General features: G+C 41.8%; 1 protein-coding gene across 1 annotated transcript in view; it reads left to right on the plus strand.

The window, feature by feature from the left end:
- The window catches only part of LOC148138354 (putative G protein-coupled receptor 139), a 37,318-nt gene that overhangs the window by 4,015 nt on the left and 17,475 nt on the right, over nucleotides 1–15,828 (plus strand). The window contains exon 2 of the mRNA XM_087981645.1: nucleotides 5,885–6,777. Coding sequence (XP_087837771.1) covers nucleotides 5,885–6,777 — 893 coding nt within the window. The remainder of the gene's footprint in view (nucleotides 1–5,884; nucleotides 6,778–15,828) is intronic.

The raw sequence follows: 15,828 nt of genomic DNA on the forward strand, positions 1-15,828 counted from the left end.
GACATAGCTTTAAATTGAGGAGTGACAGACATAGAACAGATGTCAGAGATAGTTTGTTTCCTCAGAGAGTAATATGGGCGTGGAATGCACTGCCGGCATCAATAGTAGAATCTCCAACATTAGAACATAGAACATAGAAGAATACAGCGCAGTACAGGCCCTTCGGCCCTCGATGTTGCGCCGATCCAAGCCCACCTAACCTACACTAGCCCGCTATCCTCCATATGCCTATCCAATGCCCATAATGAGGGAGAGTCCACCACTGCTACTGGCAGGGCATTCCATGAACTCACGACTCGCTGAGTAAAGAACCTACCCCTAACATCTGTCCTATACCAACCCCCCCTTAATTTAAAGCTATGCCCCCTTGTAATAGCTGACTCCATACGTGGAAAAAGATTCTCACTGTCGACCCTATCTAAACCCCTAATCATCTTATACACCTCTATCAAGTCACCCCTAAACCTTCTTTTCTCCAATGAAAACAACCCCAAGTGCCTCAGCCTTTCCTCATACGATCTTTCTACCATACCAGGCAACATCCTGGTAAACCTCCTCTGCACCCGTTCCAGTGCCTCCACATCCTTCCTATAGCATGGCGACCAAAACTGCACACAATACTCCAGATGTGGCCGCACCAGAGTCTTATACAACTGCAACATGACCTCAGTACTCCGGAACTCAATTCCTCTACCAATAAAAGCCAGTACGCCATATGCCTTCTTCACCGCACTATTTACCTGGGTGGCAACTTTCAAAGATTTGTATACATGGACACCAAGATCCCTCTGCTCATCCACACTACCAAGTATCCGACCATTAGCCCAGTACCCCATCTTTTTATTACTCTTACCAAAGTGAATCACCTCACACTTAGCTACATTGAACTCCATTTGCCACCTTTCTGCCCAGTTCTGCAGCTTATCAATATCCCGCTGTAACCTGCCACATCCTTCCTCACTGTCTACAACTCCTCCGACTTTCGTATCATCCGCAAACTTGCTCACCCAACCTTCTAACCCCTCCTCCAGGTCATTTATAAAAATGACAAACAGCAATGGTCCCAAAACAGATCCTTGCGGAACACCGCTAGTGACAGCACTCCAAGATGAACCTTTGCCATCAACTACTACCCTCTGTCTTCTTCCAGCCAGCCAACTCCTAATCCAAACCTCCAACTCACCCTCAATGCCATACCTCCGTATTTTTTGCAGTAGTCTACCATGGGGAACCTTATCAAACGCCTTACTAAAATCCATATACACCACATCTACTGCTTTCCCCTCGTCCACCTCCTTAGTCACCTTCTCAAAGAATTCAATAAGGTTTGTGAGGCACGACCTGCCCTTCACAAAACCATGCTGACTATCCTTGATCACATTATTCCTATCCAGATGTTCATAAATCCTATCCCTTACAATTCTCTCTATGATTTTGCCCACAACAGAAGTGAGACTCACCGGCCTATAGTTACTAGGGTTATCCCTACTCCCCTTCTTGAACAAGGGAACCACATTTGCTAGCCTCCAATCTTCTGGCACTACTCCTGTAGACAACGAGGACATAAAAATCAAGGCCAATGGCTCTTCAATCTCCTCCCTTGCTTCCCAGAGAATCCTAGGATAAATGCCATCAGGCCCAGGGGACTTATCTATTTTCACCCTTTCCAGAATTTCCAACACCTCTTCTCTACATACCTCAAAGCCATCCATTCTACTTAATTGTGACTCAGTACTCACATTGACAACAATGTCCTGTTCCTGATTGAATACTGACGAAAAGTATTCATTCAGTGTCTCCCCAATCTCTTCAGCCTGCACACGCAACTTCCCACTACTATCCTTGACTGGACCTATTCCTACCCTAGTCATTCTTTTATTCCTGACATACCTATAGAAAGCCTTAGGGTTTTCCCTAATCCTACCAACTAAGGACCTTTCATGTCCCCTCCTTGCTGCTCTTAGCTCTCTCTTCAGGTCCTTCCTGGCTACCTTATAACTCTCAATCGCCCCAATTGAACCTTCACGTCTCATCTTTACATAGGCCGCCCTCTTCCATTTAACAAGGGATTCCAATTCCTTATTAAACCACGGCTCCCTCACACGACCCTTTCCTCCCTGCCTGACGGGCACATACTTATCAAGGACACTCAATAGTTGCTCCTTGAACAAGCTCCACATATCAATTACACCCTTGCCTTGAAGCTTAATTTTCCAGGCCACACATCCTAAGTCATGCCTCACAGCATCATAATTTCCCTGCCCCCATCTATAACTCTTGCCCTGTAGTGCACACTTATCCCTCTCCATCACTAGAGTAAAAGTCACCGAATTGTGGTCACTGTCCCCAAAGTGCTCACCTACCTCTAATTCTAACACCTGGCATGGTTCATTACCCAGAACCAAATCCAGTATGGCCTCACCTCTTGTTGGCCTATCTACATATTGTGTCAGGAAACCCTCCTGCACACATTGGACAAACACTGACCCATCTAACGAACTTGAGCTATAGCTTTCCCAATTAATATCAGGAAAGTTAAAGTCCCCCATAACAACCACCCTATTACTTTCACTCTTCTCTTGAATCATCCTCGCAATCCTTTCTTCTACGTTTCTAGGACTATTAGGAGGCCTGTAAAAAACTCCTAACAGGGTGAGCTCACCTTTCCTATTCCTAACTTCAGCCCAAACTACCTCAGATGGCGAGTCTTCATCCATCGTCCTTTCCACAGCTGTAATACTATCTTTGACAAGCAATGCCACACCTCCCCCTCTTTTACCCCCACGTCTGACCCTACTAAAACATTTAAACCCTGGAACCTGCAACAGCCAATCCTGTCCCTGTTCTACCCATGTCTCCGTAATAGCCACAACATCGAAGTCCCAAATACCAACCCACGCTGCAAGTTCACCTACCTTATTTCGTATACTTCTTGCATTGAAGTATGCACACTTCAAACCACTTTCCTGTTTACAGGCACCTCCTTTGAAATTGATGCCATGTTCCTAACCTCCCTACACTCCAGGTCCTGCACCCTAAAGCTACAGTCTGGGTTCCCATGCCCCTGCAGAGTTAGTTTAAACCCCCCCCCCCCCCCCAAGAGCACTAGCAAACCTCCCACCAAGGATACTGGTGCCCCTCAGGTTCAGGTGTAGACCATCCTGTTTTTAGAGGTCCCACCTTCCCCAGAAAGAACCCCAGTTATCCAAATACCGGAATCCCTCCCTCCTGCACCATCCCTGTAGCCATTAACGGCATTTAAATGATCATTGGATAGACATATGGACGCAAATGGAATAGTGTAGGCTAAATGGACTTCTGATTGGTTTCACAGATCGGTGCAACATCGACAGCTGAAGAGCTGTAACGCGTTGTAATGTTCAATGTTCTATGTATAATAATCAAAATTTACACTGTATAGGAGATATAGCAAAGAGACTAGGAGATGTACATTCAAACTCTGTAACGTTCAAGAACTTGTTGATACTACTGTCAGGAAAGGTAAAATGAAACTTAAATTTGATATTTGGCACTTTGAAACAAAAAATGTGTGATGATAATGCCCAGCCATCTTCTGTTAGGATGGTAATGAGGATTGCTCATAATTTTGGGCAACCTGATGGTTAAATGATGTCAAGGTTGCATCAGTGTAGTCAGTCAGTGAGTTACTTAATGTATCAAAGCTCAAGGAAAAATAGGAGATCTATAAACGATTAACACAAGACATAATGAAAATATTGAAAATGAGGAGGAGTTTTGATAAAAGCAGAAGAAGCCAATGATTTTTGCTGACACTTTTTAGAACAGGAAACCTGAAACGATTGAATCTGTTTTCCAATAAGACACAAGATGACAGATAATAGTTTAACCTGAGGATCACGTTGTCTCAGATGAGAGGAGCGGATCTGAAGTAGAGTCTTTCATGTTAGCCTCAGTCAAACACACTGTAAATTAAAGTGAATTAAATTCACTTCAGATTTAACATCAGTATACGATAACTACATGTTAATTTCTTTCATCTTTGAAACTATACTGCAGTGATGATTCTGTTGAAAGAATGATTCCTGTTGGGGAGTCACAATTGTAGATTACACTGACAGTTAGGCACTGGAGAGAATTATACCATCCCTGATTAATTACTTTTCCTCTTCAATCAGGAGAATGACTCGTAAATTCACCATCACGCTGTTGACTCATATGTAGCAATAACTGAAAACGAAAAAGCTGAATATTTCATATTACCTGGTAAGGTGTGCATTTGCAAGTCACAACATCTTCTCTAAGGCTAGCTTCATCATGGAAACAACACGATCTCTCTCAGATCAGACTGTATTTCCACAGAAATTAATCACTCGCTGGATGGAATCACCAAATCATTTTCCACCCACTGATAGACTTGTAGATCTGGACAGCATACAACCAAACCTTTGGGTCGAAGTCGTTCATACTGACCAGATATTCTAAATCATAACAGTACCATTTGTTAGCACTTCGCATATGTCCCTCTAAACCCTTTCTATTTATATTCCCATCCAGATGGCTTCTAAATGTTGGAACGTATCAGCCTCTCCCACCTCCTCTGTCAGCTCATTCCATACACGCTCCACCCTCTGCATGAAAAAGTTGCAGCTTATGTCCATTTTAATTTTTTCCCCTCTTCACCATAAATCTATGCCCTCTAGTTTTGGTCTCTGCGACACTGGGGAAATTTCCTGGACTATTCATGCGATCTATGCCCTTCATGACTTTAGAAATCTTAAAAGGTTACCCCCTCAACCGCCAATGCTCCAGGGAAAATAGTCCCATTCTATTTATACTCTCCCTGCAGCTCAAAACCTCAAAACTGAGCAATATGCCCATACATCTCTTCTTAATTTTCCCATAGCAGACTCCAATGAATATATTTTTGATCCTTAAAACTGATATTCTCTTTTCTGCATCTCCACTTTCCTGTTGGTGATGTTGCGGTCAGAGCCTGAATTAGTCTTTGGGCTGCATTTGTTGCAGAAGGATTATGCCTGATAAAGCTACAGCACTAAGTTTTGTTTGCTCCCTGGTTGTCCACTTATTCTCAACGTATTTAAAGTTCAGAGAATAGAATTTCAGTTCTAAGAATGAAATGAATAATCTTTGGAGCCTACAGTGTGTTTTCTGCATGTATCAGCATCATCTGAAACCAAGAAAGCAACCATCTCCTGTGACAATGATGATCCAGCTAAAGAAAGGCCGTTAAATCGCATTTAGTGCGTTTTTCTTTTTCATTTATTCATTAATATGCATGTTTGACTGTCTGTCTTGGTGTAAGAGTAATGGCTCTAATTAGAGAGGATTGGGCTTAAAACGTACCCATTAGTTAGAGCGGTTTGCAGCTGAAAAAATTGGTCTGCCTAAGTTAATATATTGTTCACAAATTGTTTAGCCTTTTGTTTGAGGGATAGCATTTATATAGTGTATTGGTCATTCACAAAGTCTAAGGGTGGTGATTCAAAGAGTCTGTTTGGGAAGTATTGTGATCAATTTTGTGAGGCACTGACCATTTTAATTTTCCTGCATTATAAAAGCAAGCACCCGTATAGGGAAACTGATTTGATATGGCTGTCAGTCTCTGCATTTGAACAAAAGCAACTCGTTCTAAAGACAACTTCCATCATGCTTTTTCATAAGTTGAAAGCAATTTACTAGAAAACGCTGGAAACAAGCCAACATATCGGTCCCTTCATTCTCAGTATTCAATGATTTGTTATCCCACTTTCCATTATTCGTATGAGAAAAAAGCATTGCACAGAATTTTGAGTCCCAAACGTTTCCGTATTTCATCCCAATATTTGAAGACTTTTGTTGTGATTGAATCAATTTTATGACTTTTTTTTCATTTAACTTACAGCAAACCTGATGACAATGATAATTCTCTCCAGGGGAAATTGCAGTCTTTCCAGTTGTACCTCTGCCTACATGATGGCCATGGCAACAGCAGCTTTGCTGGTATTGATCATCAACATTACTGTCTATCATATTCTCAGTGATCACTTTCCAAATTCGTTCCTTTCCTACACGGGTTTTTGTAAGTTCCTTAATTATATGAACTCAGTCAACCTGTACCTGGCAGTGTGGTCCACAATCTTGTTCACATTTGATCGATATGTAGCTATATGTTGTGAGAGGCTGAAAACAAAATATTGCAGAGTGAGGACAGCGTCTGCAGTTATAATGATCACCACCGCCCTGGTTTGCCTGGTAAACATACCATTTTTATTTGCACATGAACCTGAAAAGGTAATTGATCAGTTCGAGTGGGGTTGTCGCACTAAGTTGAACTTCTTCACTTCTCCTTTGGGTACAGCATTCTCCTGGTTACACAGTATATTAGTTATTTGGCTTCCATTTTGCTTGCTATTCACATTTAACTGCTTGACCATCAGGCGTATTATACTCGCTAATAGATCTCGCAGAGCTGTCTGGGGACGCAATAGTCAGAGTCAAAGGGATCCAGAGATGGAAAGTCGAAGAAGGTCCATTATTTTACTCTTCAATATATCGGGAAGTTTTATTCTTCTCTGGCTGACAGCTGCTGTGAGCTTTTTATCTACGAGGATAACAAATACTACACATTATCGTGGTGGTTATGCAGCTCCTGCCTACATTGCCACTGAAACGGGCTACCTGCTCATGTATTTGAGTTCATGCAGTAACGTGTGTATTTATACTGTCACACAAAGGAAATTCAGGGAAGAACTGAAGATAGTGCTGACATTCCCTTTGTCATTTATTCTGGCGCTGGTCAGTCAAAACAAAATGTAATGGAAAGTAAACACTATCTCCAACTTCTTTGTACTTCTCTGCCTCCGAAAGTTCTGATGAGCATTTCTCTATGTCCAAACATCAAGAAAGAGTGAACAGTGCTCAGTTTTGCAACATACCTCATGCACGATGGGTGTAAGTTACTCATATCAATGAAATAAAATGAGTCAAATTTGTTACCGTGTTTGTGCATCATTCAAGTCATCTTGACATGAAGGGGGAGGATTCTACTCTCATAAACTCAGACCTTCAGATTTCACATCAAGTCATTGCTCTTTCCAGCTTAGATTACCAAGAACGCCCTGCCATCTAAAACTGTCCCCTTTCTGCAGCACAGTGAATCACAGAGTGATCTCAACCAGTGTGGGAGGAGCTGATGGCCCTCTGGGATGATGGTGAATTAAGCACTAAAGGGATTTTGTGGAATGGGTGCGTGAGACTGGGAGCAATTCAGATGAATATTCTGATATGGGACAGAGAATCATACAAATAAAATTGAGTACAACAGACGATTCAAACCGAAAGTGATTAAGTGAAGGAATAATGGTTCCTGCAGGAAATTATGTGGGCGAGGTGTATGGTCATGTCAAGCTGATTTGAACGGTGCCCACACATTGAAGCTTTAGCAGAAAAGGTTGTGGAAACATTAAACAAACAGAATGTGGGACAGTAGATTGCATTTGGATTCTCCATGGTGAAACATGGACCGTGCAGATCGTACTTTTCAACTGGTCAGTCATATTTTCCCATGTTGTCAAGCGAAGGCCAAGTGGTGCGCTGTTTAATCAATTCATGTCTCGGATCATGCTTTCAGGATCCTGAAGAGGGAGGGGGAGCAACCCCGAGTCGTGGTCCACATAGGCACTAATGACATCGGTAGGAAAGGGGATGGGGATTTAAATCAGAAAAGCAGGGAGCTAGGGTGGAAGCTTGAATGAGAACAAACAGAGTTGTTATCTCTGGTTTGTTGCCTTTGTCATGTGCCAGTGAGGCGAGGAATCGAGAGAGTGGAGTTGAACATTTGGCTACAGAGATGGTGCAGGAGGAGGGGTTCGGATATCTGGATAATTGGGGCTCATTGTGGGGGACATGGGACCTCTACAAACAGGATGGTCTACACCTGAACCAGAGGGCTACCTAATCCTGGGGGTGTGGGGTATGTTTGGTCATGCTCTTCAGGAGGGTTTGAACTAATTTAGGAGTGGGATGGGAACGCAAATTGTAGTTCCATTAGATCTCGCAGCGCTGTGCGGGAACGCAACAGTGATAACCAAAGACATCCAGAGATGGAAGGTCGAAGAAGATCATTATTTTAGTCTTCACTATATCGGGAAGTTTGGGAGTAGTGTGGTCAGAAATATGACTTCGAGGTCACAAGAGCGCACCGGCAAACAAGAATGTGATTTGAAGTGTGTCTACTTCAACGCCAGGAGCATCTGGAACAAGATAATTAAACTTGCAGCATGGTTTGGTACCTGGGACTTCGATGTTGTGGAACATTCAGAGAGATGGATAGAGCAGGGACAGGAATGGTTGTTGCACGTTCTGGGATTTAGATGTTTCAGTAAGAATAGAGAAGACGGTAAAAGAGGGGGAGGTGTAGCATTGTTAGTCAAGGACATTATTATGGGATCAGAAAGGATGTTTGAGGACTAGTCTACTCAGGTAGTATGGGCTGATGTTAGAAACAGGAAAGGAGAGGTCACCCTGTTGGCAGTTTTCCGAAAGCCTCTGAATAGTTCGAGGGATATCAAGGAAAGGATAATAAAGATGATTCTGGATCGAAGTGAGAGTAACAGGGCAAGTCATATGGGGGATTAACTTTCCAAATATTGACTGGAAATACGACAGTTCGAGTTCTTTAGATGGGTCAGTTTTTGTCCAATGCGTTCAGCACAGTTTCCTGTTACAATATATAGACAAGCCAACAAGGGGCGAAGTCACATTAGATTTGGTACATGTTAATGAACCTGGCCAGGTGTTAGATTTGGAGGTAGATGAGCACTTTAGTAATAATACCCACAAATCAGTTATGTTTTCTTTAGCATTGGAAAGGGATACCATATATTGCAGGGCAAGATTTATAGCTGGGGAAAGTCAATTATGATGCAGTCAGGCAAGGTTTAGTAAGCATAGGATGGGGAAGGATACTGCAGGGAATGGGCATAACTGAACTGCGGCGCTTAATCAAGGGACAGTTATTATGTGTCCTTGATAAGTATGCACATATAAGGCAGGGAGGTAGTGGTCGAGTGAGGGAGCCATGGTTTACTAAAGAAGTATAATCTCTTGTCAAGAGAAAGAAGAAGTCGTATGTTCAGATGAGATGTCAAGGCTCCATTTAGATGCTTGAGCTTTACAACCTAGCCAGGATACACCTGAAGGTAGATCTAAGAAGAACAGGGGGTGGGGGTGGGGGAGGACATGCGAGTTCTTGGCAGACAGGATCAAGAAAACCTTAAAGATTTCTAAAGGTATGTCAGGAATAAAAAAAATGACAAAAGTAAGATTAGTGCCAACCAAGGACAATAGCAGGGATTTGAGCGTGGAGTACAAGGAGATGGGGAGATGCTAACTGAATATTTTTTGTCGATATTCACAAAATCGCCGAGGAGAATATGGTGATACAGGCTACAAGAGTAAATGCGTTTGAGGTTAACAAGGAAGTGGTGAAGGCAATTCTGGAAACTGGAAACTTAGATAAGTCCCTTGAGCCTGATGAGATTTATCCAAGGATTATCTGGGAAGCCAGGGAGGAGATTGCAGAGCGTTGACTTTGATCCTTATGTCGTCATTGTCTACAGGATTAGTTCCAGAAGACTGGAGGATAGCAAATGGTGACCCCTTGTTCTATAACGGGAGCACAGATAACCCTGGTAATTATACACCAGAGAGTCCTACTTTGGTTGTGAGTAAAGCGTTGGAAAATCTATGAGAGCTAGGATCTATAATGATCAAAAAATGAACAAGTTCATTTGGCATATTCATCCAGTTTTGTGAAGGGTAGGTCGTGCCTCAATATCCTTGCTGAATTTTTGAGAAGGTGACCATGCAAGTGGATGACTGTGAAGTGGTTGATGTGGTGTTTATGGATTTCAGAAATATATTTGATAAGGTTCACCACAGTAAGCTATTGCAAAACCATAGATGCATGGAATTGAGAGTGACCTAGCAGTTTGGATCAGAAATTGGCTAACTAAAAGTTGTCAGAGGTTAGTGGTTGTTGGGAAATGCTCATCCTGGAATTCGGTTCCCCGTGGTGTAACGCAGTGCTGTATTTTGGGTCTACTGCGTTATTTTTTATAAATGCCCTGAATGAGGACATAGAAGGATGAGTCAGTAAAATTGCGGATTGGTTGAATTGTGGACATTGCCAAAGAATATTTCAGGCTACAGAGGGACATAGACAAACTGCAGAGTTGGGATATGAGGTGGCAAATGTAGTTTTAAGGTGAAAATTTCTGAGTTGATTCACTTTGGAAGGAGCATCAGGATCACAGAGTACTGGACTAATGGTAAGATTCTTGTTAGTGTAGATGAGCAGAAAGATCTCAGTGTCCATGTACATAGATCCTTGAAAGTTGCCACCCAGGTTGATAGGGTTGTGAGCTTTTATTGGTGGATGAATTAAGTTTCTGTACCATGGGTTCTCGTTGCAGCTGTATAAAACACTGAAGCGGCCACACTTTGTGTATTGCGGACAGTTCTAGTCACCACATTATAGGAAGGACATGGAAGCTTTGGAAAGAGTTCAGAGATAATTTACTCCAATGGTGCCTTGTGTGGAGGGAAGACTTTACATGGAAAGGCTGAGGGATTGAGGCTGTTTTCATGCGACGGAAGAAGGTTGAGAGGTGACATAATTGAGACATATAAGACAATGGGAGGGTTGCATAGTGGGAATGTTACATCCTTTTTCCTCGTATGATGATGGCTCAGATGAGTGGCCATTGCTTTAAATTGAGGAGTGACAGATTAGGACAGGGTTTCAGAGGTAGTTGCTTTACTCAGAGAGTAGTAGAGGTGTGGAATGCCCTGCCTGCAATAGTAGTAAACTCGCCAAATTTAAGGGTTTTTAAATGATCATTGGATAAACATATGTATGAAAATGAAATAGTGTAGAATATATAGGTTTCATATAGGTTCCAAATTCAGCACAACATCGAAGGCCAAAGGACCTGTACTGTGCCCAGGCCCCGGGGAGATCGTCAGGGGACTTGGATCAAAATCACACCACGGTACATGGTGGAATATGAACTCACTAAAAACTTGGTGTTATGATGTGGGAGGTCCAACTCCCGTCACCCAGAAAAGCTCAACTCACCTCGTAAACTTTTAAAATCGAGAGAACTTCTAATTTCCTGTGTTCAAAGGAAACAAAAGTCAATTTATTGTCCTAACTCTAATAGTGAACACTAAACAATAACAATGAACAAATCCAACATACCTTATTAGTAACTATCTGACCCGAACGCTATAAAAATGATGTTCCAATAACACACTCATTAAACATTACATTAACTTCATCTCGATTCCAGGGAGACTCTGTCTTTCCCGTTGTCTTCAGTCTTCCATCTACTGATCTCCCTGGGTCATCTTCCGTCTTCTTATGGTGAATATGCTTTACATGAAAAGGCAGTTTTGAAAGTGAGTGTTTTTAAAATTTCTTTTGAGGGCAAGATATTGGAAGGGAAGTTAGCTCTACAGCTCTATGGCTATTGCATGACTGATCGATGGCAGTTGTTTTCTGATTGATTTTCAAAATTTCCATTTTTTAAAATTTGGCAGACATTGTACTATCTCATTGTTTCGCTGTTGTCAAAACAATAAATTCTAATTCGATTGGGTTTTAGTATCCTGGGCATAATTTAAACTAATCTTTAACTTCGGATTGTTGTCAAAACAGCAACCAAAATTCAATTTCACAGCCATTGGCCCCTATCTGTATTTGGGAACCACCGTTCTCCCAGCCTTTCCTTTCAGGCAGCTGACCCTGCACTTTATTTTTTACTTTAATGCTCAGAAAACACGCTCTATTTTGAAGTGAATGGACATTCACTCAACTTTGTAACACTGAAATGAACAGTGTAATGGGGACCTGCATTTGTGGTTGATGGACTGGAATACAATCTGAAAACAAAATATATCTACTTCACGAATGCCCTTTAAGAAAGGAAGATGGTCGTCTTTACCTGGTGATCGAAGCAGAGTCACAGAGTCTTACAGCACAGAGACAGGGCCTTGGACCCAAACTGATCCATGCTGACCAGAATGTCCGTCCACCATAAGATTGTCCATGGCAATAACTGGATTTCTCTGCACTTGGCCCATATCCTTCTGACAATTTCTTATCCTTGCATTTATCCAAATGTAAATTTAAATGTTGTTATTGTACACGCCACAAGCACTTCCGCTGGCAGTTCATTCCATAAGTGCCCCACCTCTGTGTAAAAAAAAGTTCCCCCTCAGGTTCCCTTTTATTTTTTTCTCTCTAACCTTAAACTGATGTCGTCCAATCCTCGATTCCCCAAACCTGGGAAAAAAGACTGAGCACTTCCACCCTATCTCTACCTCTCGTGATCTTATACTCTTCTAGAAGATTTCCCCACAGTCTCATACACTCTAAAGAAAAGAAGACCTTGCTTGACCAAACTCTCCCTATAACTCAGAAATTTGAGTCTTGACAACACCCTTGTCTGGTCTACATATAATTAATTACTTATGGCAATACAGCCATAGTTAACTAACTAAGGGAAAGTATATGCTGGGCTGGTCAGTGATAGCCACATCTCATCAAAGAAAAAAGAAATATTCCTTGAAGTTGTGGTTCGCACTGCCGTTTGATGGGATATACTTGCAAAATATTCAATTGGAAATGACGACTAAGGATGGGTGATCAATGCTGGACAGCCATCACTGCACACATCCCACAAATAAATCAAAATGGACACGATAATTTCCTGGTCATAGACAATTGATGGAAAAGTTATACCAGTACGGTTTGGAAGGATCAAAATAGATCTGTGGTACAAAATTTGGGAAAATTATTTTCGAGCAGTGAGGAATGTTTCTTTCTTTCACTGGTAAAGTGGTTGCAATTTTAAATAGAACGTGGAGATGTACGTACAAAGGAAATGACAAATTGAATTATTCCTTCAAGCAGATGCAATAAGCAACATCTCCTCATTGCTCCTTTTTCTTTAGAAAGGACAGCTGTGTCTATGCCAGTCAGAGCGTCATTGTGGCAGAATCCAAGCAGGAAGGTGTCGAGCTTCCAGTCTGGCAGAAAGTGAGGACTGCAGATGCTGGAGATCAGAATCGACAGTGGCGTGCTGGAAAAGCACAGCAGGTCAGTCAGCATCCGACGAGCAGGAGAATCAGCATTTCAGCAAGAATCTATCATCAGGAATGAGGTCTGTGAGTCGAGGATGTGGACAGATAAATCTTATCTCTCAAGCCCTCTGTTTACCAGCCTCATTCCTGATGATAGATTCTTGCCGAAATGCTGATTCTCCTGCTCGTCGGATGCTGCCTGACCTGCTGTGCTTTTTCAGCACCCACTTTTGAGCTTTTAATTTGTATGCTCCCTGACAAAACTGAAGGAATGGGGTTATAATTCCCAGGCATGGTGATGAGTGGCTTGGAAGGGAACTTGCAGTCAATGGTGTTCCGAAGAATCTGCTGTCCTTGTCCTTCTCGATGATAGTTGTTTTAGTTTTGCAAGGTTTCTTAAGAACCGTTGGTGTATCTTGTCGGCAGCGCACATTATAGTGAATGGGAAACTGAATCAAACTGCAAAATTCTCTGTCTGTTTGTGATAGACAAAGTGCACACAGCACTCAGCTACAACATCCTGCCTTATGATTTTGTGATTCGATACCATTTCTTGCTGCATTTTCGCTTTCTCCTCTTACATCGGTCCGCCACAGTCTTAATATGTAACTATTATGTTTCTTTCTTCTTAATGCCACCTCCAATCATTTTCTTGAGCGGTTTTGTACATTAATCAAGTAGCATTCGCATGTTGAACAGGTTTTGCATTAAATGAATGCCCGTTGAACACATTCTCATCGATAACTGTAATTTTATCAAATTACATTTTGTTTCAGATTTCTATTTCCATGATCATTGCATCTTCCCACTACATTGAGCTTCGTTAACATGTGAAATAGTAGGAACTGTTACTGCTTTGCCTTTTTAATAACACTCATTAATGGAATCAATAAAGTGTAGCACTGCAAAAGGCACAGCAAACGAGGCAGCATCTGTAGAGCAAGAGAATCGGTGATTCAGGGATAACCCTTCATTCTGATTTCTGCCATATTGAAGTTTCCTTGATCTTTCATCATACATACAGAGTTAAACTCATGTTTGCAGAAGATATCCTGTTCTCAGTCTCTAATTTTACTGAATTTCAATTTGCTTCCGTACAGATTCCTACCTTAAGGATCTTGAATATCTTTACCAAAATATCACAGCTTCTTTTCAAAGGGAACATTAAATCTAATGTTGTGATGATCTTTGCAAGAGTGAGGTTCACCTGGTCTTTCATGATGGAATCAGTCTGTTTGACTGCTCCATGAGGAGTACACAATAGTCTGCCCTCTAGTGGATTAAGAGTATATTGCTGTAAGTCTGTTTGACTGCTCCATGTGGAGTACACAATAGTCTGCCCTCTAGTGGATTAAGAGTATATTGCTGTAAGTCTGTTCGACAGCTCCATGCACAATTCATAATAATCTGATCTCTAGTGGATTGAGAGCATACTGCTGTAAAATCTTCACTGGAAATCAATTGAAATTTAAAAAAGATTTCTTTCTGTTGTTGATTGTGTTACTTGTAAACTGCAGTCTCTGCTCCCAATCCAAATAAATCCAAAAAAACTGTGAGTGGATATGGAGAGGGATATATACACCCGAGATTGTTCTCTCGTCCTTTGTCTGTGCAAAACTTGTGATTATTTGTTTAAACTGTAAAAATGTGGTTTATTTTCATGGTCACTCTGTGACAATGCATTTACAATAAAGAGAAAGCAAGTTCCTGATCCCTAAACAAATTGTCATATTGATTCTGAGGTATGGTCCTAGATTATAAGACTGACTGAGTGGTGAGACTGTTCGACATTAATACAGAGCACGAATTTTGTTCACTGGAGAATTCTCATCATTCACTGATTTTTGCTGTTGATGTTGAGGTTGTTCCAATGATAATCGGCGTGACTTTCAGGATTTGATGGAAACAGAAACAGTGTGCCAAACTGCAATACGTCAATATCAGATGGTCAACTGTCCTTTCACTGAACTGAACTTTGTTACATGTTCCAAGTCAGGCTGCACTCCCCGCTCATTGATTTAATCAATCAGATGCTAAACTGCAAATAAACTGTGATCAGTGGGAGAACAGATTTATCTTCATTTGGATAAGACTCATGCTCATCACGCTTACTAATTTAGAGTGATAGAGCTGTTTAACAGAGAAACAGACCCTTGGCACAATTCGTTCATGCCGGCCAGGCATCCTAAATTAATCCACTCCCACTTGCCAGCACTCGGCCCGAATCCCTCTAAACCCTTCCTATTCATTTTCCCATCTACATGCATTTTAAATGCTGTAATTGTACCCGCCTCCACTACTTTCTCTGGCAGCTAGTTCCATACACTCCCCACCCCTTGCGGAAAAAGTTGCCCCTTTGCTCCCTTTTAATTTTGAACACTCTCACCCAAAACTGAACCCCCTATTTATGGACTCCCGCATCCCAGGGAAAGAGATTTTGTTTATGCACCCCATGCCCCTCATGATTTTATTCCCCTCTGTAAGGTCACCCCTGAGCCTTTGACACTCCAGGGACAACAACCACAATCCTGGCAACTTCCTTGTAAATCTTTTCTGAACCCTCACAAGTTTCACACCACCCTTCCACAGGAGGGAGAGCAGAATTGCACACAACATTCAAAAAGTGGCCTCGTAAATGTCTTGTCCAGATTCAGTATTATCTCCCAACTGCTGTACTCAATGGTCTGACCAATAAAG

The sequence above is a fragment of the Chiloscyllium plagiosum genome, unplaced genomic scaffold (genome assembly GCF_037043375.1).
Source record: "Chiloscyllium plagiosum isolate Xiang-an unplaced genomic scaffold, Cpla_swu_hap1 HiC_scaffold_40, whole genome shotgun sequence".
Taxonomy (NCBI): domain Eukaryota; kingdom Metazoa; phylum Chordata; class Chondrichthyes; order Orectolobiformes; family Hemiscylliidae; genus Chiloscyllium; species Chiloscyllium plagiosum.